Below are 25,410 nucleotides of genomic sequence, written 5' to 3' on the forward strand. Positions count from 1 at the left end.
TACCAAAAAAGTGAAATTTGGAAATTTCATCTCTATTTTCCTTTAATTCTTGTGGAACACCTCAAGGGTTAACAGAGCTTGTAGCATCCGTTTTGAATACTTTAAGGGGTGTAGTTTCTAAAATTTGGGTCATTTTTGTGGTTTCCATTATGTAAGCCCCCTCCAAATCACTTTATAACTGAATTGGTGCTTTAAAAAAAGGTTTTGAAAAAGTGCTTCTAAAATTCAAAGCCTTCTAACGTCGTAAAAAAAATACAAAAATTTACAAAATGATGCCAAGATAAAGCAGACATATGGGGAATGTTGATTGATAATAATTTTATGAGGTATATTACTATCTGTCTTTTAAAAGTCGAGAAATAAAATTGTGAATTTTTCCAAATTTTTGGTAAATTTTTGGAGTATTTTATTATGGTCTCAAATTTACCACTATCATGAAGTACAATGTGTCACGAGAAAACAGTCTCTGAATGGCTTGGATAAGTAAAAGCGTTCCAAAGTTATTACCACATAAAGTGACGCATGTCAGATTTGCAAAAATCTGCCTGGGATTTAGGATGAAAAGTGGCTCGGTAGTGAAAGGGTTAAAAACCCTTGGAACAAACATGACTCTGCCGTGAATTGGAAGCAGGCGGAATGACAATGCTGTTTACAGATAGAGTGCTCGAGGCGACCATCATCACACGGATTAGGGTAAATATTTAGACCGTGGTGAGAGTCTTTCCTCCAGCTGAGCGCTGCGACTCCTTATGAGCAACTTTCTCCATAGTCTGAACACTCAGATACCTGAATCTTCCATCACCACAAACGTGCGGAAGTGCCGATGGAGAAAAACGCGTTTCATGTGCTTTTCGTTATAGTCGAGGCTGATGATCCATCAGTTAAGTAAATATTCGCTCTGTAAAAGAATAATGTTCATCGCCAGACTAACTTCTTGTACTTCGCTCTATTCTGTGTCAGGAAGTCCACTTCGCTCCAATCACTCGTTTGGATCACAACGATTCTCCACTTCTGAGGACTTGGGTTCCAGATCTCGATCTTATTAGTTGCTATGGGCTGCCTTTTTACTTTTGCTGTAGTTTTGATCCTTTTTCCCTGTTGTGTGTATATAAAGGAATAATCAAACTGCAGTGTAGAGATGGTTGGGACGACTGATTCCACCTAAAGCTAACAGTAGACATGCAGCTGACCGCTGTGTGTAGGGGTGGGCGATATACACGATATGCAATATAAATTTGGCCAACGATAGAGATTTCATTTATATTGCCATATTGGGGTAGAACATGGCATGCGCCATTCTCGGCACGCACCATGTTCTCCTGAGCCGACACAGTGGAGAAGGGAGTCCCTCCCTCCCCACTGTGTGCGGCTGCCGCTGACCACCAGTGAGAACAGTAGGAGGAGGAGGGGAGGGACTGTGGCCACTCCGCCACCAATGAATATAGTTAATATGCCGGAATACAAACGTAGCCTGCATGTGCCGGCCATATCCCATACCTGGCCTCTATTACTGCGCGCTGTGATCGACTGCAATTAACCCCTCAGGGCCTGAGGACTTAAATCAAAGTAGACTCGTTCCCTAACTTCGTTTTAATGCTTTACGGAAGACAGGTCTCCATACAGCATTAAAACGAAGTTGGGGATCGACTGGACTTCGGCTCTTGGATCCAAAACGCGATTCGCTCACCCCTAGCCATTAAAGATAATCACCGAATTAAATTTTTTTGGTTTGTACAGCCATGAGGTCAGGTTTCTACATGCAGTTTTTTGAAGCCAAAATCTCTTCTTTTTTTTGACTCCACCCTGGTTTTACACTGCCATTATGAGTTTAAGCTGGCGGTTTTGGCAGAGAACGGCCTGCCAGAGCTCTCTGGTTCATGCATTGCCGGATGTTAGCGTAATGCCAGCCGGCAACATCCAGAGAGATGACAGGCTGTTATCTGCCGCAACGGCAGTATGAAACGGGTCGTACTCTGCAATAGTGTCCGGTAAGAGGATTGCCTGCAGCACCCCTATCCTTCATTACAGACCGGGGCTGCCATGAAAACAAACCCTAGTGTAATTGAGCAAAGTAGCATTTGCCCCAAAAATAAAACCCCTAATTTTCTTGTGTATAGTGATGTCAAATACATAGTGTCCTCGCCTCTATACTGTATAATAGATTTGTAAAAATGTTGCTGATTGATGGCACGGTCTGTAAATTATTCTTTTATTGCAGATCCAAGGGTCGGAGTGACCCATGTATGATGTGACCGAGGCCGTTCTTGTGGATAAATTGCTAAACCGAGCCGTTTCTGTTTCCACTAAGCTATTGAAATGAGTGTTTTCTTGTCGCAGAAGGGACAGGTCACACTGACACAGTTTATACTAGGCTTTTTATGTAACCAGGACACCAAACAGTTTTCCATTCCGCCCTCACATTCGGTCTTGATTTGCTTTTTCAACGAAAATTTGTTGTACTGGACTGTCACATACGGAAACCGCCCTGTCACGTGACCCGGGTGCGACTGCCAAGGGTCGATCTATTTCGCGCACTAAATCTCTCGCGCCCCTACACACAGGCCTCAGATTGAGCCTCGATCACATCCTGACAGCCTCTCATGCACCCCAACACGCTGCCACCATCTATGACATTTAAATCAATACACTGATTAATTAAGGGCTCATAGGAAACCCCACAGCGACCCACTCGCAAGCAGGCTCAGTGGAACAGGCCACACATATAGCAAATACACGGTGATGCAAACCGCACTCATACACTTAAAAAAAAAAATGGAGGTTACTGGGCTTGTTCAGGACACAAGGCAAAACCATTAAAGATGTGCTTTAATGTACTCAAAAGGTACAGTACTTAGTTACAAAAGGTTAAAAGAAATAAGACCTACATAAACGTGCACAAAACAGTATAAAAATAAAAAGATGAAAAGCAGAAAGGTTCTTACTCAACAAATTGTGTGGTCAGAGTTCCTTCTGGTTTCTGTGGACAGGAGGACAGTTGAACACAACCTGATGTTGATCGGATCCCCAAATTGTGTCCAAGAAATGTTCCCAATAGTTCATTTTTATCCCCATTCGGCAGAGGGTGGAGCTGAGAGGAGTCTCCCTCCTATTCTGTCCCAGTCTTCTGGGATGGCCCTCATTACCTGTGCGTGATCCACCTCTTACTCAGCTGGTAGACATGAAATATTATTAAAACATGGCTTCCCGTTCACACTAATAGATATTCGGGACCCGACATGTTTTAATAATGTATATCATATCCGGCTGATCATTTTGATACCACACATGACCAGTGTGGTTGTCCCAGAAGGTCAGATGCTGGTTATGTGGGAATGCTGGCTGTCAGGGATGGGATGTTTAGGCCCCCTACGATGCCCACATCACGCGGAATGCAATGATCACAATTAATACGTGAGTTGTACCAGAGATGAGTTATTGCTTATGAGATATTTTCTTCGTTCTCTGGCACTGTACTTGAAAAGGTTCTGGGTGAGGTTCCATGCTGTCTGCATTTCCAGGAACCACCTTCATTGCCACTTGCAAAGGGCCAGTTTTTTTAACATTCAGGTGATAAACTGATTTCCTCCAAGGTCAGTGTGTATTACACCTGCAGGCCCAGACAGAACGGCACGTACAATCACAGAATGGCATGAACATATATGGGATCACACGACGGGTATAAAACATACACTGATAATAAAAGTTATGAGAATTGTTGTCCATTTCTCACATGGACTATTTCTAGAAACTCCTGATTTAAAGGGGTTTTCCAGGCTCCTGATATTGATGACCTGTCATCAGGATAGGTCATTAATATCTAGTCTGTGAGGGTCCGACAGCCTGCACCCCCACTAGTCAGCTGCTCCCTGCAGCCTCAGTGTTGGAACTAGTTGTTGTTACTGCGACTCATCTACCATTGAAGTGAATGGGAGTGGCGCTGCAGTAACACTGCACGGCCACTTCACTGCGAACGAGCTGTGCTTCCCGTTCCAGCACCGGAGTCTGCAGGCATCAGGTAATAAAGGGGATGCAGGGTGTCGGGCCCCAATGATCCTGAGGATAGGTCATCCATATCAGAAGCCTGGAAAACCCATTTACTACAGTAGGGTGTTCCATAATTTTAGTTTATTTTTTCTCCCTGCCGGTTTCATAGTCATTGGAAGAAATTTATCATTACGAAAGAAATGTCTCTTTTGCGCAAAGATTTGTGACTTTTTCTCCTTCCTGACCAATGACGCACCACTTTTTAGAAAAGAGCCCTCGAGTAGACAGTACCTACAATTGTTTGTACCTAAACACTCGAATACATTACACCAGAAATATACAGTAGCTCCTAGCAGGTTTAGATTGCATTTCTGGGGCATAGCCATAGACTGTGAATGGATTAGTGGTCACGTCTGTGCACTGCTGCTCTACTCACACAAGAGGTTTGGGGAACCCCAGCAATCATACATTAGCACAGGATAGGTGGTAACGTCTTGGTGCCACCACAGGACCGTTTGGGAGATTCTATGGAGATCATGCCTCAATGGGTAAAAGCTGTTTTAGCAACACAATAGTTGGCAGGTGGTTTTCATGTTAAAGAGGACCTTTCAAAACTCCTGACATGCCATTTTTAATAGCTTCATGCATCCCCCATGTGATAACAATTCTGGAGCATCTATTTTTATGGCTCTATGTTGTGCCAATCTTTTATCACTCCTGCTAGAAGTTATGAATGAATTGCTAGCAGTTAAGTTGGGGGTGTGTACCTGGCTACCTGCAGTCTGACTCTATCCAATCAGTGCTGCTATTGTCTGACTGTGCAGCTACACACCCCAAACTGGTTACCACCCCTCTGTACCCTTACTGCAGACTGCTAGCAATTCATTCATAACTTCTAGTAGAAATAATACAGGAATGGCACAACATACAGACATAAGAATAGATGCTCCAGAATTGTTATTACATGGGGAAAGCATGACTCAATTCAAACGGGCATGTCAGGGGTGGTGACAGGTCCTCTTTATCCCGTAGGATACCAGCGCCGTACATGTACGGCGCAAAAATGCGGAACACAAATACCAGTGCCATACATGTATGATGCTCTGATCGGGCAGCTGCAGGAGTTGTGCCCACCTGATCAGCGGCAGGGGTCCGGCAGTCACTGATAGCCGGACTCCTGTTGTATGCGCCGGCATCGGGGAAAACACAGATGCCGGCACACTAACCCTTGCACTTCTGCGGTCAGCGCTGACCGCGGTATCCAGCGGGGTGGCCACCTGGTCCCCGCGAGGCTGTGACGGGGACCCGATGGCAGGGAAGGCAGCCCGGTGCCTTCCATGACAGCTGGCTGAAGTGTATTACCGTGTGTAATACACTTACAGCCAATGCATCACAATACAGAACTATTGTGATGCATTGTAAAGGGGATCAGACCCCCAAAAGTTTAAGTCCCAGAGTGGGACAAAAAATAGTGAGGGGAAAAAAAAGTAAAAAAAAATGTATTTTTCAAAAAAAATCATTTAAGATTTCAAGTAAAAAAAAATAATAAAAAAAAGGGAAAAGCGTCCTTTTCCCAAAATAAAGTAAAAAAAAATATAGTATACGTATTGGGTATCGCCGCGTCCATATCGACCGGCTCTATAAAAATATCACATTACCCAACCCCTCAGGTGAACAGCGGCAAAAAAATTATAATTTTTGTCACCTTACATCACTAAAAGTGTAATAGCAAGCGATCAAAGTCATATGCACCCCAAAATAGTGCCAACCAAACAGTTATCTCACCCCTTAAAAATTATACCCTACCTAAGACAATGGCCCAAAAAATAAACTATGGCTCTCAGAATATGGAGACACTAAAACAGGTTTGTTAATTTTTTTTTAATTAACCCCTTAAGGACTCAGCCCTATTTCACCTTAAGGACTTGGCCATTTTTTGCAAATCTGACCAGTGTCACTTTAAGTGCTGATAACTTTAAAACGCTTTGACTTATCCAGGCCGTTCTGAGATAGTTTTTTCGTCACATATTGTACTTCATGACACTACTAAAATTGGGTCAAAAAAGTTAATTTTTTTGCATAAAAAATACCATATTAACCAAAAATTTAGAAAAATTTGCAAATTTCAAAGTTTCAGTTTCTCTACTTCTGTAATACATAGTAATACCCCCAAAAATTTTGATGACTTTACATTCCCCATATGTCTAATTCATGTTTGTAGCATTTTGGGATTGATATTTTATTTTTTGGGGATGTTACAAGGCTTAGAAGTTTAGAAGCAAATCTTGAAATTTTTCAGAAATTTACAAAAACCAAATTTTTAGGGACCACTACAGGTCTGAAGTCACTTTGCGAGGCTTACATAATAGAAACCGCCCAAAAATGACCCCATTCTATAAACTACACCCCTCAAGGTATTCAAAACTGATTTTACAAGTTTCGTTAACCCTTTAGGTATTGCACAAGAGTTATTGGCAAATGGGGATGAAATTTGAGAATTTCATTTTTTTGCCTAATTTTCCATTTTAACCCATTTTTTCCACTAACAAAGCAAGGGTTAACAGCTAAACAAGACTGTATCTTTATTGCCCTGACTCTGCCGTTTACAGAAACACCCCATATGTGGCCGTAAACTACTGTACGGGCACACAGTAGGGCGTAGAGTGAAAGGTGCGCCGTTTGGTTTTTGGAGGGCTGATTTTGCTGGACTGTTTTTTTGACACCATGTCCCATTTGAAGCCCCCCTGATGCACCCCTAGAGTAGAAACTCCAAAAAAGTGACCCCATCTAAGAAACTACACCCCTCAAGCTATTTAAAACTGATTTTACAAACTTTGTTAACCCTTTAGGTGTTGCACAAGATTTAATGGAAAATAGAGATACAATTTCAAAATTTCACTTTTTTGGCAGATTTTCCATTTTAATATTTTTTTTCCAGTTACAAAGCAAGGGTTAACAGCCAAACAAAACTCATTATTTATGGCCCTGATTCTGTAGTTTACAGAAACACCCCATATGTGTTCGTAAACCGCTGTACGGGCACACAGCAGGGCGCAGAAGGAAAGGAATGCCATACGGTTTTTGAAAGGCAGATTTTGCTGGACTGTTTTTTTTGACACCATGTCCCATTTGAAGCCCCCCTGATGCACCCCTAGAGTAGAAACTCCAAAAAAGTGACCCCATTTTAGAAAGTACGGAATAAGGTGGCAGCTTTGTTGGTACTAGTTTAGGAAACATATGATTTTTGGTTGCTCTATATTACACTATTTGTGCGGCAAGGTAACAAATAGCTTTTTTGGCACTTTTTTTTTTTTTTTTGTTATTTACAACATACATCTGACAGGTTAGATCATGTGGTAATTTTATAGAGCAGGTTGTCGCGGACGTGGCGATACCTAATATGTATACAATTTTTTTTTATTTATGTAAGTTTTATACAATAACTTCATTTTTAAAACCAAAAAAAGTTTTAGTGTCTCCATAGTCTAAGAGCCATAGTTTTTTCAGTTTTTGGGCGATTATCTTGAGTAGGGTCTCATTTTTTGCGGGATGAGATGACTGTTTGATTGGCACTATTTTGGGGTGCATATGACTTTTTGATCGCTTGCTATTACACTTTTTGTGACGTAAGATGACAAAAAATGGCTTTTTTACACTGTTTTTATTTTTTATTTTTTACGGTGGTCACCTGAGGGGTTAGATCATGTGATATTTTTATAGAGCCGGTCGATACGGACGCGGCGATACCTAATATGTATACTTTATTTTTATTTATGTAAGTGTTTCACAATGATTTCATTTTTGAAACAAAAAAAATCATGTTTTAGTGTTTCTTTAGTCTGAGAGCCATAGTTTTTTCAGTTTTTGGGCGATTATCTTGGGTAGGGTATGATTTTTGCGGGATGAGATGACGGTTTGATTGGTACTATTTTGGCGTACATGTGACTTTTTTGATCACTTTTATTACCTTTTTTGGGAAGTAAGGTGGGCAAAATTTCAATTTTCTCAGTTTTTATTTTTTTATTTTTATGGTGTTCACCGTGCGGGGAAAGTAACATGACCGTTTTATAGATCAGGTCGTTACGGACGCGGCGATACCTAATATGTGTAGTGTATTTTATTTTTTAAATTTTTATTCAGTGATGAATGTTTGTTTTGTTTTTTTTAATCTTAACTTTTTTCACTTTTTTACTTTTTTTTTGACCCAGACCCACTTGGTTCTGGAAGATCCAGTGGGTCTGATGTCTGTATAGTACAGTACAATATATATTGTTCTGTACTGTATTTTACACTGAACAGATCTATGCTTTTAGCACAGATCTGTTCAGCACCATGGACAGCAGGACGCCTGAGCAGGCGTCCTGTTGCCATGGGAACCTTCCCCGTCTGCCACAACTTCGCAGACGGGGAAGGGTAAGCACAGGGCTGAGGGGGGCTCTCTCCCTCTCCATCGGGGGGCTGCAAAGGCACAGCAGCCCCCCGATGGAGAGGGAGGGAGCTCCCTGACCGATGACAGTTAACTTTTTCCATACAGCGGTCCGTACGGACCGCGGTATGGAAAGGGTTAAACGGCTGACATCTGCACAGATGTCAGCCGTTTATACCAGGGTGCCAGCAATGTGCTGGCACCCTGGTATACCCACTAGAAGCCAACGATCATTCATGGGGAGGTGGGCGGGGGATCGCGATCCCGCCTGCCGCAACGCCCCCACCGCATGCGACATTATAGGCACTCAAAAGTTTCTGATCCCCGCGGTCAGGGACCGCGGGGATCAGAAACTGCAAAAAGCGCAGCAAACCGCAGGTCTGAATTGACCTGCGGTTTGCTGCGATCGCCGACACGGGGGGGGGGGGGGGGGTCCCCCCTGGCGTTGTCACAGGATGCCGGCTGAAGGATTTCAGCCGAAATCCCGTTCTGATTAACCCCTGGGGCGCCGGAATACTGATTTCAAGTTAGGACGTACCGGTACGCCCTGAGTCCTTAAGGGGTTAAAAAAATATTATGTAAAACTTAGGTAAAAAAAAAAATAGTATACATATTAGGTACTGCCACGTCCGTAAGGACCTGCTCTATAAAAATATTACATGACCTAACCCCTTAGGTGAACATCGTAAGGAAAAAAAAAACTGTCAGCCATATTTTTTTTTTGTTCACCTGACATCACTAAAAGTGTAATACTAAGCGATCAAAAAGTCATATGCACCCTAAAGTAGTACCAATCAGTCATCTCATACTGTTAAAAAATGAGCCCCTACATAAGACAGTCACCCCAAAAAAAAAAAACTATATGGCTTTCAGAATATGGAGAAAATTTTTCAAAAATGCTTTTATGTAAAACTGAAACCATACAACCAAAAAAAGTAGTCCTATTTGGTATTGTTGCGTCCGTAACAACCTGCTCTATAAAAATAGGACATGATCTAACCTGTCAGATGAACATTGTAAATAACAAAAAATAAAAACTGTGCCAAAACAGCTATTTTTTTTTACCTTTCCTCACAAAAAGTGTAATATAGAGCAACCAAAAATCATATGTACACTAAAACTGTAGTTTCCAAATTTTTTTTTTTTTTTTTTTTTGGAGTTTCTACTCTAGGGGTGCATCAGGGGGTCTTCAAATGTAACTTTAAATGATTCCTGTGAAATCTGCCTTCCAAAAACCATATGGCGTTCCTTTCCTTCTGCGCCCTGCCGTGTGCCCGTACAGCAGTTTATGGACCACATATGGAGTGTTTCTGTAAACTAAAGAATCAGGGCAATAAATAAAGAGTTTTGTTTGGTTGTTAACCCTTGCTTTGTTACTGGAAAAATGAATTAAAATGGAAAATCTACCAAAAAAGTGAAATTCTGAAATTTCATCTACATTTTCCTTGTTGTGGAACACCTAAAGGATTAAGGCACGAGCGTTGTGGGAAAATGCGCGATTTTCCCGCACGAGTGCAAAGCGTTTAAATGCGTTTTGCACGCACGTGAAAAAAATCGGCATGTTTGGTACCCAGACCCGAATACGGACTTCTTTACAGAAGTTTGGGTTTGGGATCGGTGTTGTGTAGATATTATTTTCCCTTTTATAACATGGTTATAAGGGAAAATAATAGCATTCTTAATACAGAATGCTAAGTAAATTTGGGATGGAGGGGGTTAAAAAAATAAAAATAATTTTTAACTCTCCTTATCCACTCGTTCGCGCAGCCCCGCTCATCTTCTTTCTTCTTCTTTGAGGACCTGGGAGGAAAAGGACCTTTGGTGACATCACTGTGCTCATCACATGGTCCATCATGCTGCCCTATTCAGTTCTATGGGGCCTGCGTTGCGTGAAAAACACACAATATAGAGCATGCTGCGGTTTTCACACAAGTGATGCGTGAAAATCACCGCTCATGTGCCCAGCCCCATTGGAGTGAATGGGTCCGGATTCAGTGCGGGTGCAATGCGTTCACCTCACGCATTGCACCCGCATGGAATTCTCGCCCGTGTGAAAGAGGCCTAAGAAAGTTTGTAAAATCAGTTTTGAATACCTTGAGGGGTGTAGTTTCTAAACTGGGACCATTTATGGGTGGTTTCTATTATGTAAGCCTCACAAAGTGACTTCAGACCTGAACTGGTCCGTTAAAAAGTGGGTTTTTGAAATTTTCTGAAAAATTTCAAGATTTGCTTCTAAACTTCTAAGCCTTCTAATGTCACAAAGATAATAAAATGTCATTTTAAAAATGATCCAAACATGAAGTAGACATTTGGAGAATGTAAAGTAATAACTATTTTTGGAGGTATTACTATGTATTAGAAAAGTAGAGAAAGTAGTGAAATTTGCTAATTTTTCCAAATGTTTAGTAAATTTGTTAAATTTTTTTTTATTTTTATAAATGATGAAATAAAAATGAAATACTTCATGACTGAATTTTACCACTGTCATGAAGTACAATATGTGGCGAGAAAACAATCTCGGAATGGCTTGGAGAAGTAAATTAGTTCCAAAGTTATTACCACATAAATTGACACGTCAGATTTGCAAAAATCAGCTTGGGATTTAAGGTGAAAAGTGGCTCGGTAGTGAAGTGGTTAAGGCTGTTCATTTTATATATATATATATATATATATAATACTTTTTTATTTTGTTTTTATAATTTTATTGTCTGTCATTTAACAAACTTGTGCATATGTAATCAGACAGATGCCTATATATGCCCACATACCACTATTTGGGTGACATTTCCACCAGCGTAGTACATTAGCTGCTCTCGACCAACCGGTAATTTGTGGGACTTAAGGGATGTCCTGCCAATACAGAGTATTTTAGTAATCAAATATGCTAAACACATAATGGGTAAATGCCTGTCAAGAAATAGACCTTGCTGGTCTTGATTCAAAGAAGGCTTTTCCATTTTCATGTTTTTTGTGTTGGTTGTTGTCGTCGTGTTAGAATATAAATTGATCTGGTTTGTCCAGGTCTATATCCTGGTACAGCCCTGTGCACACAATACTAGTTACCTAAACTCATTTGTGTGTTTGTTTCCTTGAATGTACTGAATCTTGTCCTGTAGCCCTGGTAGTCTGCAGCGTAGACAATGGTAGGTTTAACTAGAGCGCTTTATCGTGGATTCGGTACTCTCGGTGATTCATTCTTGGGCACTGTGACCCTAAGCGGCACGGCAGAAAAGCTGCTTTATTTACTCGTGGCAGTCTTTGACCTGATCCACCACTGGTTGCACGGGTTTCTCTAATTTCAGGTCAATGCAAATCCATAGATCTTTAAGATCTTCTAGATCCATCCTCCTTAAAAGATTTATAGTGTTCCTCTACGTCTCATGTGTAGTCTCTTCTGATATCACTGAGCTGTAGACTCTGCTAGAACATGACTTTCATAGTGAGCAGCGAGCAGGAAATAGTTTGATTTGGAAGAACTTGATGAGCCTCTCCTTAATTGTATTGCCCATTGTGGAGCTTCTTTGCCTTTGACTCAGTTATGCCATTCCTCTGTTATTCCTGCTAAAAGTTTATGAATGGATTGCCAGCAGCCTACAATTAAAGGAGTTGTCTCATCTGAGACATTGGTGGTATATCGCTAGAATGCCAACTCTTGGACCCGCATCTATCTCCAGAACAGGACCCCTGAAGTGAGTGAAGAGCAGCCACGTATGTGTGGATTTATTTCTGTGGGAGTTCCAAAAAAAGCCAAGTGCATGCTCAGCTATCTCAGCCAGTCCCAAAGAAGTAATTGCAGCGGTGGCCGTGCTTGCGTGGTGCGCTGTCCATTCATTTCTATGGGACTTCTGAAAAGAACCAAGCGAGCCGCTCAGCTGTTTTCTGAACTCCCCATAGAATTGAATGGAGAGCGAGGTGAGCTCTCCTTCACTTTCAGGGGCTTGTTCTTGATGTGGGTGCAGGTCACACCTCTGGGAGTTGCAACTTTCGGACTATGCTCTCAGATGAGAAACCCCTTTTAAGGTCCAGCTGGGTGTTACCAGTTATGGTGTGTCCCAGCACTGATTGGATGCAACGGGTCACTAAGTGAAAGGTATCATTACATCCAGATGAGCTAATGCTACAAAGCATTGTGCTTGGTTCAATAGTGAATTTCATGGTGACGGAGTCCCTATAAATATCTCCAGGGCTCATGTACATGCTACAGCGGGTGTAGGATGCCAGTTGAAAATGTTCCGGATGTATGGGGAAAAATGCTGCATGTGAATTCATCTTAACTAGTGCCAAGTGACAACCTTTATTGTACTGAGCAATGCCATGCAAAACTACTTTTACTTCCTGCTCCACCTCTGTGTCAGTCTGCACTGTAGATGTGGCATTTTGTCCATGACCCAGGAAGATAGGATACACTGTACTCTTCAGCTCCGTCCAGATTGTGTCTTTAGATGCTGGATTTGAACCGGTTTCCAAGTCCACAGTATTATCAGCCATACCGCACCCCCTCCCGGCTGTATTGACGTCAGTAAGCATGCTATGCATTTATGACAAGGGATAGTTGTACTTGCTCTGCGTGCTCATTGTCTTCTGACTGTGACCGGTGTGACGGCAGCCGCGTCAAGAGCTTTTGACAGTGCGAGAGGTGTGGTTTGGAAAGTATCCACCTGTAAAACCGGGCTACGTTCCAGGACTGCTCAGGGCAGGTAACTCTGCTTGTACTGTACCTTGTCACATAGCTAGCGCCTGCGGTGTGACTCCAGCAGCCTGAGCTCATCCCACTGCATACTGGTAAGCTATAGCGGTCCTATGCACTGCAGTGGAGTAGTGTTTGTACTCATACTGCTGATGGCTATATGGTCCTTGTCGGTCTGACTAGGATGGAAGGTGCCTTATGTATATAGATGTTTTACTTGGTGAGCTCTGCAGGTGCACACAGCTGTACTGAAACCATTAGAATTATTTTTAATTTTTTTGTTAAACTGGGGAATCTAGCGGATCCTTAACATGAGTCTGCTCAGATGCAGGGACATTCCTGAGCTGTGTCGTATGGTTTACAGGACAGCTGGTAAATGTTGGCAATCTTTAACCGTGATTCAGTCAAACTATTGCAGAAATCCATGTCTAACACTCTCCTCGCTACCTTTACTACCTGCGTAAATTCTTAGCCTCTTTGCATGCTTTGTGCAGCTTCTTTCCCCAGTTTACATTCATACCTATGAGACTAAAATCTGATACTTACCTGTAGTCTATGTGATGGAATGGATTTTTCTGCATTTTCAGAAGATCCCTGTCCTCTCTCTTGGGGCAGTGTACAGACTTGAAACCTCTCTGGTATTCAGCCGATTGTGCCATATGCTTGCAGCTTCAGTTGACACTGGGCAAGAAAAATAGTTCCACCTGGCAGTCAAATTTTTGGCACACAGTCTGACGTTGGCCATCTTGAGCAGTCGTTTGCCTACAATTCTCATACGATGGTGGGTCGAAATTAGCCATTAGAAATTCCCTGGAAAGTGTAATGTTGTCTCCTTACGTTATTAGGTGTTCTATCTGCTCCCATATATTTAGAATATCCTTTTTTTTGGGGGGGGGTTAGTCACTTCTCAGTATTGGTCATCGTGACTGCAGAAACATAATGCTTACAAAAAGGTGAGTCTCCCATGTAGGGCTGCAGTAAACGATTATTTAAGTAATCGAGTATTCTATCAATTATTTTTATACAGTAATCTAATAAGAAAAACCTTCTTAAAATAACGTATTGCTTTATAAAAAATGTCACCCTTTTCCAGTGCCTCCTATGCCATCCACCATGTCCCCCACTCCCTGTGCCATCAGATCAGCAGCCCCTCCATGCCATGTCTCCCAGTTCCCCCATGATGGCACTGCCATCAGCCCCTCCATCCCGATTGCCATGATGTCCCCCTTCCCCAGTGCCTCCATGCCATCCACAATGTCCCCCAATCCCCCAGATCAGCCCCTCCATGTGCCAAATCACAGGTGCCACCATTAACCACTCTCCCCCCCCCCCCCCCCCCCCCATAACTTTATACATGCCAAATCACAGGTGCCACCATTTTCTGCTGCCCCTGCTAACTTTCATCCCAGCATCCACTGGGGACCTGACGTCACACACAGCGTCAGCCAGCGCGCTGAAGATGTGTGAACGCAAGGTCCTGCAGCGCGGTGCTGACGGGAGGCCATGGAGCAGTGAGTGAGAAGCTTCATTTCACTCACGCTCCGTGGTCATGTGATTTAAACGATTACTTGATGCCGAAAAAACTGCATCAAGGATTTTTTTGCCTCGATTAAATCGATGAATCGTTTCAGCCCTACGCCCATGTTCCCACTTCGTACCTACCTACACAGCAGTATATGAGGGCTTTACATATATTTGGGACAAATTTCACTCTAGAAGCCTGTGGGACCACTCCAGGAACCAGTTAGATCATTTAAAAAAAATATTCTATGCCAAGGCAATGGGAACACAAAGAAATCCATAGAAAACGACTAAACAGCAGATGCTAGAAGCAAATTCCTAGGATCCTTGGCCACCTGGCTCCTTTTGGAGAACGTTATTTTATTTTTTTTTTCTTTTCTTGAGTCCCCTGCTATATCCTGTCTGTACATCCACATCTAACCAGACTTCGATGTATCCATGTAACATACATTTGCAGCTGTGTCCATAGTTCTTACATTACTTGCATAACTTGGCAGTGGCCATACCACATTACGCACAGTGATGGAGTCCAGCTGCAGCACTGTCGTGTACAGTAAAAAAGCTGTAATCTGCATGTAAATCTCCATATGATAAATGAAGTCGCTGGGGCTGATTTACATGAGATCATCCTAAAATTGGTGGGGATTTGGGAGTTTTCTCTGTGATGTGAAGAACGCCATGTCTTGGATTAAGGGAATGTAGCGGTTAATGGATGTAGTGTGTTTTTTCTCGTTTGTGCTGTAGAGTAGCCACGCATGCAGACGTTAATCTGAACCTCCGCTGGATCTGTTTGCTACTAAGGCGGAGTTGCCAAATTTTTCTAACACAAGACGACTACTTTAATCAGTCTGCTGGAGTGCAAGTTATTTCTGTGGGGTACAGTCTACCTCATCTGTACCATCGTGACTCATTGCCTTTTAGTTACTGCATTCCTTATGTGTTCATCTTTTATTTTTGCCTACTTCTGCTCTGTCCGTCTGTAACTGTTAAAGAACTAACCCGAACAGTTTGCTGCCGAAGAGAATTTTCTTTAATTTTGGAGTCTATGCCTTAACATGTACTTTTTAGCTTTAGACAAGCCGGTCTCTTTGATTTTGTGAGATTAAATTCTCTTTCCTTTCTCCTGACAGATCCTATAGGCTTCGTCTTTGACGTCCAGTCAAATACGGTCATGGCACAAGGGGGCTCGTATGAGAATATGAAAGAAAAGGTAAGAAAGTTGGAGTCCTTTTTTATCAGCATTTCGGAATCAGCGTTTTGGTAGCGTATGGTTGTACTTTCCAGAAACTGCTTCTGTTTTCTATCCCTCCTTGCCACGGGTCTTGCATGTGTAGTCATTAACTGCAGATATCGTCATTTCCAAAATATTGCCATGCTCAGTTTCTCAGATTTTTTTCTATAAATTAATCTTCCGCCTCATACCATTAAAGGGATTGTCCCATTAACATTTATGGCATATTGTTTGGATGTGCCACAAATTTTAGATAGGTACAGGGACACACTCCTGTCTCTTGAACAGAGTCCCCCCTGGAGTCAAGGGAGAGCATCTGTGCATCCACGTCCACCTCCTTTCACCACTATGGGAAAAACGCTGGCTCGGCTATTTCCGGCAGTCCCATTGCAGGGAATGGATAGGTAAATGCGCTTGTGCAGCTTCCTCCCAATTCACTTCTATGGGACTTCCAAAATTTGCAGTGTGGGGCTAATTTTCAGAAGTCGCATAGCATAGAGGTGACACCGTGCATGTGGGGAGTGTTCTTCTTCACTACTTTGCTGAGAAACTGCTTACTACAGAGGGCACATCACAGTAAAGCTCTGGCTCCTTGGCACTTGCTGGTGCTGCACCTGGCAGAATAATGATCATATTCACACTGCTCCTGATAATAAAAGTATGTTTGCCCTGCTATCCCTGGCCCCTATCTAGTGCTGTTCTCTATTGTTAAAACTGCTGACTGATTTCCTAAAGAATCCAGTAGTTTCTTAAATGAGTAATAATGTCACTTGTTTTCCTAGATTAATGCAGTACGTTCTGTTGTTCCCAACAAGAGTAATAATGAGATCATCTTGGTGCTCCAGCACTTCGACAACTGTGTGGACAGGACTGTACAAGCTTTCATGGAAGGTAGGTTGTATCAAATGAACATACAAATGATAATACACTGCTCAAAAAAATAAAGGGAACACAAAAATAACACCCTAGATCTGAATTAATTAAATATTCTTCTGAAATACTTTGTTCTTTACATAGTTGAATGTGCTGACAACAAAATCACACAAAAATAAAAAAATTTCAACCCATGGAGGTCTGGATTTGGAGTCACACTCAAAATTAAAGTGGAAAAACACACTACAGGCTGATCCAACTTTGATGTAATGTCCTTAAAACAAGTCAAAATTGGGCTCAGTAGTGTGTGTGGCCTCCACGTGCCTGTATGACCTCCCTACAATGCCTGTGCATGCTCCTGATGAGGTGGCGGACGGTCTCCTGAGGGATCTCCTCCCAGACCTGGACTAAAGCATCTGCCAACTCCTGGACAGTCTGTGGTGCAACGTGACGTTGGTGGATAGAGCGAGACATGATGTCCCAGATGTGCTCAATTGGATTCAGGTCTGGGGAACGGGCGGGCCAGTCCATAGCATCAATGCCTTCGTCTTGCAGGAACTGCTGACACACTTCAGCCATATGAGGTCTAGCATTGTCTTGCATTAGGAGGAACCCAGGGCCAACCGCACCAGCATATGGTCTCACAAGGGGTCTGAGGATCTCATCTCGGTACCTAATGGCAGTCAGGCTACCTCTGGCGAGCACATGGAGGGCTGTGCGGCCCTCCAAAGAAATGCCACCCCACACAATTACTGACCCAATGTCAAACCGGTCATGCTGGAGGATGTTGCAGGCAGCAGAACGTTCTCCACGGCGTCTCCAGACTCTGTCACATGTGCTCAGTGTGAACCTGCTTTCATCTGTGAAGAGCACAGGGCGCCAGTGGCAAATTTGCCAATCTTGGTGTTCTCTGGCAAATGCCAAACATCCTGCACGTTGTTGGGCTGTAAGCACAACCCCCACCTGTGGACGTCGGGCCCTCATATCACCCTCATAGTCTTTTTCTGACCGTTTGAGCAGACACATGCACATTTGTGGCCTGCTGGAGGTCATTTTGCAGGGTTCTGGCAGTGCTCCTCCTGTTCCTCCTTGCACAAAGGCGGAGGTAACGGTCCTGCTGCTGGGTTGTTGCCCTCCTACGGCCTCCTCCACGTCTCCTGATGTACTGGCTTGTCTCCTGGTAGCGCCTCCATGCTCTGGACACTACGCTGACAGACACAGCAAACCTTCTTGCCACAGCTCGCATTGATGTGCCATCCTGGATAAGCTGCACTACCTGAGCCACTTGTGTGGGTTGTAAACGCCGTCTCATGCTACCACTAGAGTGAAAGCACCGCCAGCATTCAAAAGTGACCAAAACATCAGCCAGGAAGCATAGGAACTGAGAAGTGGTCTGTGGTGACCACCTTCAGAACCACTCCTTTATTGGAGGTGTCTTGCTAATTGCCTATAATTTCCACCTGTTGTCTATCCCATTTGCACAACAGCATGTGAAATTGATTGTCACTCAGTGTTGCTTCCTAAGTGGACAGTTTGATTTCACAGAAGTGTGATTGACTTGGAGTTACATTGTGCTGTTTAAGTGTTCCCTTTATTTTTTTGAGCAGTGTATATGTTGACAAATTTTATAGGTCTGTATATCAGCCAGTATGTGGTAAGCATACCAATTTGCAATACATAAATCCATGGACGGTCCTCTTTAACGTCAGAGGGACCAGCCACCTATCTAATGGATATGAGGGCCCCCCGACTCTTTCCAGATAGCATATGTCAGGGGACAAAGGCATTGTGCATTTGGAGTTTAACTTGCTTGATCATTTTGTTCTTAAAGTGAAGTCATCAGGTGGTTTTAGCAGGACATGATAGAGGGAAAGGTTATACAGGTGTGTAGCAGGATTTCTGAATAAAAAAAGTGTAAATCCTTCTAGAAAAGGTGAGTCCTGATTACCCCACCCCAAACAGAATGATTTGACAACTTGCTGTATGCACGCACAGATATAGGCAAAGCTAGCTGTCAATCATTCTGTGTGGACAGGGTTATCAGGACTCTCACCTGCCAGGATATACTCTGCTTTTTACTCAGAAATCCTCCTCCAGATCATATACAGTGCATTTGGAAAGTCTTCACATTTTCTTATTTTGTGGTCTTGTGCTAAAATAAAAACAAATTCAAAATTTTCCCCTATCATTCTGCACTCAATACCCCATAATGACAAAGTGAAACAGAATGTTCCAAATCTTTGCTAATGTATTGAAAAGGAAAAACTAAAATATTCCTGGTCCTGGTTGTTCCAAACCACTTTCATTTAAGAATTACGGAGACCACAATGCTTTTTGGAATTTTCAGTGCAGGAGAAATTTTATTTTCTCCAGAACAGTCTCCACACAACCCTGTCTCTGAGCTCTACAGGCAGTTCTGTCCTCCTCATAGTTTGGCTTTTGCTCTTCTTCCGTCATTGCTTTGCTCAGTCTCAAACTTTAGTAACTTATCCTTCCCACTTTCTGACCACAATCTTCTTTCATTTACCATAAAGACCTTTCACTTTTCTCATGGCAATCCTACTTCTCACACTTACAGAAACCTACACACCATTAACTGCCAGCAACTTATTAACACCCTACAACTAGCTCTTACCCCAATCACTTCCCTCCCCTGTCCAGACTTGGCTGCCAATCATTACAACCAGACCTTCAAAACCACCCTAGATGAAGTTGCTCCAATATCAATCTGTCCCTCTCGACACAGAACACGGCAACCCTGGCAAACACCTGAAACACGTTTTCTACAGCGCTGCTCCAGATGTGCAGAACGCTTATGGAGAAAATCGTGAATATCAGCAGACTTCCTCCATTATAAATTTATGCTCAAAACATATAATTCAGCTCTCAACGTTGCCAAACAAAAGTACTTCACCTCCTCACTCTCAAATAACCTAAAACGACCCTTTGACACTTTTCATTCCCTTCTAAGCCCTAAAGTTCCAGAACCTGTCACTGACCTCTGCGCTGATGCCATGGCCACTTACTTCAGAGACGAGATTGGCAGTATCCGGCAGGAAATATTCTCCCAGTCCCCAAATAATTTCAATCCTCCTCCCTCCAATTCCTCCACATGCTCTCTCTCCTCTTTTGACCCTATAACAGAGGAATAAGTCTCCAGGCTTCTCTCCTTCTCAACCCACAACCAGTAGCAGTGATCCTATTTCATCACCCCTCCTCCAGTCCCTCTCCCTGGCTGTCATCACTCACCTAACCACAATTTTTAACCTCTCTCTCTTCTAGTATCTTTCCCTCCTCTTTCAAACACACTATTATCACTACTAAAGATATTTCAGTTTCAGTCTGCAGGACTATCATAACTCCTGTGCAACATGCCCGCTGTCTTGGGGCCACATTTGACTCTGATCTTTCCTTCTTTCCCCATATTCAATCACATGCTCTTGTTGTCTGCACCTCAAGAATATCGGCAGAATCCGCCCTGGAAACTGCAAAAACTCTTGTTGTTGCCTTGATTCATTCTGGTCTTGACTACTGTAACGCATTACTAATCGGTCTCCCTCTCACTAAACTCTCCCCCCTTCAGTCTGTCCTAAATGCTGCAGCCAGGCTCATCTATTCATCCTACTGCTACACTAATGCTACTAGTCTGTGCCAGTCACTTCACTGGTTTCCTATCCACCACATAATACAGTTCAAACTTCTTCTCACCCTCACCCACAAAGCTCTCCACAGTGCTGCACCTCCATACATCTCCATCTACCACCCTACTTGTGCTCTCCGTTCTGTTAGCGACCTAAGATTAACATCCTCCATGATTCGTACCTCACTCCCGTATTCAAGACTTTTTTTCTCGAGCTGCACCTAGTCTCTGGAATACTCTGCCCCGGAATACTAGGTCAATTCACAACTTCTCCACCTTCAAACGTGCCTTAAAAACGCATCTTTTCAGGCAGGCTTATCAAGCTACCTAAAATGACTTTTCCCAGACTCAACCTTTCCCCAACCAACTCCTATGGCCTAAACTCGATACTTTGTGTCACCCCCAATTCCTCATAGATTGTAAGCTCTTGCGAGCAGGGCTCTGACTCCTAGTGTTTCAGTTGTCTATTAGCCAGTTTTGTTTCGTACATAAACCCTATGAATTTGTAAAGCGCTGCGGAACATGGTGGGGTTATATAAATAAATTGTATTAATATTATATGCATTGTCAGCTGTGAGACTTTTTATATAGATAGCACTGTCTCTTTTCAAATCATGTCCAACCAACTGAATTTACCACAAGTGGACTCCAATCAAGGTATAGAAACATCTCAAAGATGATCAAGAGAAATGGGAGGCCCTAGAACTAAATTTCACGTATCGTAGCAAAGGGTGTGCATACTTATGTCCATGTTAAACTTTAGTGTTTCCTTTTTAATAGCAAAAATGTCACAAATTTTAATACTTTTACAGATGGGCATGTGCACATATCTATAAGGACTACCGTATTTTTCGCCCTAGAAGACGCACTTTTTCCCCCTCAAAAGTGGTGCGCGGCGGGTCTATCAGCTTTTAGAATGACAGCGGGGCCTGTGCAGTGACTGTATTGTTCTACATGGGCCCCGCTCACTGTATATAATCGTATCTGTAATTATGTACGGTATATAATCGGGTAATCAGCGCCTGTATACTTACAAGTAGGGATGTCCCGATACCGGACATTTGCACGAGTACTTGTACCTGTGCGCCGCTTTTAAATGTGTCTGTGTCCGTCCGCGGCCTGCCCCTGCATCTCCCACAGCAAAAACAGCTTCTTCTTGCTCCCAGTCTCTGCCCCTCGCCCTGATTACCAGCTGCCTCCGCTGTCCCCTTCTCCTCGTATGTTTAAGACTCCGCCCACAGCCATCCGACGTGACCAGTTCTGCATGTGGTGTTAGGAGGTTGTCTGGAAAGAGACTTTTCCTGCGGCTGCTCTGATTAACACTTTCCGCAGCGGCCGCCACCGTCCCCAGCTCCTCCCCCCACAGACATCTGATCTCCGAATCAAAGCACAGGAGCAAGCCAGCCGCGGGAAAAGCCTCTCCAGAGTCCAGACACCCTCCGGCCTCCTCAAACAGAGTTCGCCTGCCAGTAGTTTTAAAAGTTATAGGAACCGATCCTAGTAAGTGTATAAGGGTCCATTCACACGTCCGTTGTTTCTTTCCTGATCTGTTCCGCTTTTTGCGGAACAGATCTGGACCCATTCATTTTCAATGGGTCCTGAAAAAAACGGACAGCTCAATGTCAGATTTTTTTTTTCAGGACCCATTGAAAATGAAAGGGTCCAGATCTGTTCCGCAAAAAACGGAACAGATCAGGAAAGAAACAACGGACGTGTGAATGGACCCTAAAGCTTAGTTAGAAGATTATAACCAGCCCAAGTGGTCACAGACAGAAAGAAATAAAGGTGTTGTGTCTGTCTTCTATGGCCCTGGTCCTTCCTGCCTGCAAGCTGCACATTCATCTCTAAAAGCAGGCATTAGGGCAAGAAGAAATATACATTACTGTATGATGGCCACAAGACTATTATACTGAGGAGGGAGGGGCTTCAAAAATTGTTGTCCTGACTCCTTTCAGTATGTCTCCTTGTGGCCCCCATACAGTCTCCTCCTTGTGGCTGCCCCCATACAGTATAACGTCTCCTTGTGGCTGCCCCCATACAGTATAACGTCTCCTTGTGGCTGCCCCCATACCAGTCTCCTTGTGGCTGCCCCCATACCAGTCTCCTTGTGGCTGCCCCCATACCAGTCTCCTTGTGGCTGCCCCCATACCAGTCTCCTTGTGGCTGCCCCCATACCAGTCTCCTTGTGGCTGCCCCCATACCAGTCTCCTTGTGGCTGCCCCCATACCAGTCTCCTTGTGGCTGCCCCCCATACCAGTCTCCTTGTGGCTGCCCCCCATACCAGTCTCCTTGTGGCTGCCCCCATACCAGTCTCCTTGTGGCTGCCCCCATACCAGTCTCCTTGTGGCTGCCCCCATACCAGTCTCCTTGTGGCTGCCCCCATACCAGTCTCCTTGTGGGTGCCCCCCATACCAGTCTCCTTGTGGCTGCCCCCCATACCAGTCTCCTTGTGGCTGCCCCCCATACCAGTCTCCTTGTGGCTGCCCCCCATACCAGTCTCCTTGTGGCTGCCCCCCATACCAGTCTCCTTGTGGCTGCCCCCCATACCAGTCTCCTTGTGGCTGCCCCCCATACCAGTCTCCTTGTGGCTGCCCCCCATACCAGTCTCCTTGTGGCTGCCCCCCATACCAGTCTCCTTGTGGCTGCCCCCCATACCAGTCTCCTTGTGGCTGCCCCCCATACCAGTCTCCTTGTGGCTGCCCCCCATACCAGTCTCCTTGTGGCTGCCCCCCATACCAGTCTCCTTGTGGCTGCCCCCCATACCAGTCTCCTTGTGGCTGCCCCCCATACCAGTCTCCTTGTGGCTGCCCCCCATACCAGTCTCCTTGTGGCTGCCCCCCATACCAGTCTCCTTGTGGCTGCCCCCCATACCAGTCTCCTTGTGGCTGCCCCCCATACCAGTCTCCTTGTGGCTGCCCCCCATACCAGTCTCCTTGTGGCTGCCCCCCATACCAGTCTCCTTGTGGCTGCCCCCCATACCAGTCTCCTTGTGGCTGCCCCCCATACCAGTCTCCTTGTGGCTGCCCCCCATACCAGTCTCCTTGTGGCTGCCCCCCATACAGTATGGTCAGCGGTCACAAAATACATGTGTGTGTGTGTGTGTGTGTGTGTATTTTATTGTTAAAATTGGTATCTGTAATTGGTATTGGTGAGTACTTAAATAAAAGTATCGGTACTCGTACTCAGTCTTAAAAAATGGTATCGGGACATCCCTACTTACAAGTGTTCGGTAGCAGGGAGGAGGCAGGCCGGGAGGACGGGCGCTGGCAGTGTGAGTCACTACGTCACGCGCCTGCGCCACCCACTTTATGAATGAAGCAGGCGGCGTGGGCGCATGACGTAGTGACTCGTGCTGCCAGCACCCGTCCTTCCGGCCTGCCTCCTCTCTGCTACCGAGCGCTTGTAAGTATTCAGGCGCTGATTACCCGATTATATACTGTACATAACAATTACAGATACGATTATATACAGTAAGCGGGCCCCGTGTAGTAGAATACAGTCACTGCACGGGCCCCGCTGTCGTCATAAAAGCAGATGCGACCCCCACCCCCTGTATTGGGGGTCATTCACACTACAGGGACACTATTATGGAGGGGATCTGTGGATGACACATAGCATAAGATGCTATATATGTGCCATCCAGAGATTCCCCCCCCCCCCCCCCCCCCATAACAGTGTCACCCACAGATCCCCCATAACAGTGGGGCATCCACAGACCACCATTAGTTCAAAACCCACCAAAAGCACACCTTTTGGTTCAAATATTTTTTTTTTCTTATTTTCCCTCCTTAAAAACCTAGGTGCGTCTTATGGGCTAGTGCGTCTTATAGGGCGAAAAATACAGTATATAATTCTCTTTCATGTTAGGATTTGACCAGTTATCTGAGCTACAATGATGTCTAGATAAGTTGTCACTTCAAGCCTCCTCCCTCCTCCATTTGACAAGTCATTTAGATTGTATTTTTACCATTGAAAGTTTAACTCGAGGATAATTATTGACGGCAGTCGTTGCTTAATCATTGATAAGTCCCATCATAAGCTGGTTTATGTGACCATATTTCAGTGTTTCCTCATATAGCTCAGTAGAGCAGTGTAGGAAAATCCTTCTCATTCTTGACAGATGTACAGAGGGAGCACGTACCATACATAGAGCCAGGTCTACCATAAATGAGATGTCTGTTTTATATTTGCGACCACTGACCTACTTCAGTACAAGTCTATTTCATGTATTCTACTCTGATTTTTAATTCATAAGTCAAAGTCCCCCTTCTTGTTTACCCTTCCACCATCCACCCACTCAATTTCCAAAGACCAGAATCTGTCAAAAAACGATTTGATCTTTAATCAGTAAACAGGCTAGCCATGTATGACATGGTATCACATACCTTCTGAGCGATCATACAAACGTTTGTCAGAAAACCAGATTTTACTAGAAGATATCACATTATGTATGCCATGTACATGGCAGAGCCATACAGAGTCCATGCAGTCCTGTGCTCTGGGGACGTAGGCTCTCCATGTGCTGCAGTATGGTGCCTTCATAGAGCACTGTATAACAGACATTCTCCCCTACAAGCAGTGATTCTGGATGAGAATGCCTCCTTACATACAGCATCCATATGGCACATGCCACACTTTTTTGCCACAGAATCCACTGGAAAAAAGCTTTGCTTCCATATGAAACCAGAGTCATACAGAGGTACAGTTGGGCCCCATACATCTCTATGGGTTCTGCATTGCATCTCCATATGCTACAAAGACTGTTCTCTTCCCTGGAGAATGTTTAGGCACAATAAAACAAATATGCTTTCTCTACCTCCGTTTTTTTTGTTGTGATGGAGCTCTTACAATGGCTTCTCCACTTTGGAGTTGTTTCTCATTGCAGGCCTCCCGAGATGAGGTTTCAGTGGTGGGTCTTGCCTCTGGGAACTGACCTCCCAATCGCACAGTGCCCATGTAAATGAGCATTCATTAAAAGAGTTTTACGGGAGTGCAACCCTAGCGACCCATCGTCATCAATATCAGATTGGTGGTATCCAACTCCCAGC

General features: G+C 44.0%; 1 protein-coding gene across 3 annotated transcripts in view; it reads left to right on the top strand.

Moving 5' to 3' along the window:
* The window catches only part of SPATS2 (spermatogenesis associated serine rich 2), a 96,094-nt gene that overhangs the window by 44,878 nt on the left and 25,806 nt on the right, over positions 1–25,410 (top strand). Inside the window, exons 1-3 of one of the 3 annotated variants that reach the window (XM_040425543.1) lie at positions 13,099–13,192; positions 15,749–15,828; positions 16,632–16,740. In XM_040425543.1, the coding sequence (XP_040281477.1) occupies positions 15,790–15,828; positions 16,632–16,740 (148 nt within the window). In that variant the 5' untranslated portion in view covers positions 13,099–13,192; positions 15,749–15,789. Of the gene's footprint in view, positions 1–13,098; positions 13,193–15,474; positions 15,495–15,748; positions 15,829–16,631; positions 16,741–25,410 lie in introns of those variants that run through there. The other 2 variants (XM_040425545.1, XM_040425542.1) reach the window with 2 other exon arrangements.

This window comes from Bufo bufo, chromosome 3, assembly GCF_905171765.1.
Source record: "Bufo bufo chromosome 3, aBufBuf1.1, whole genome shotgun sequence".
NCBI classification, from domain to species: Eukaryota; Metazoa; Chordata; class Amphibia; order Anura; family Bufonidae; genus Bufo; species Bufo bufo.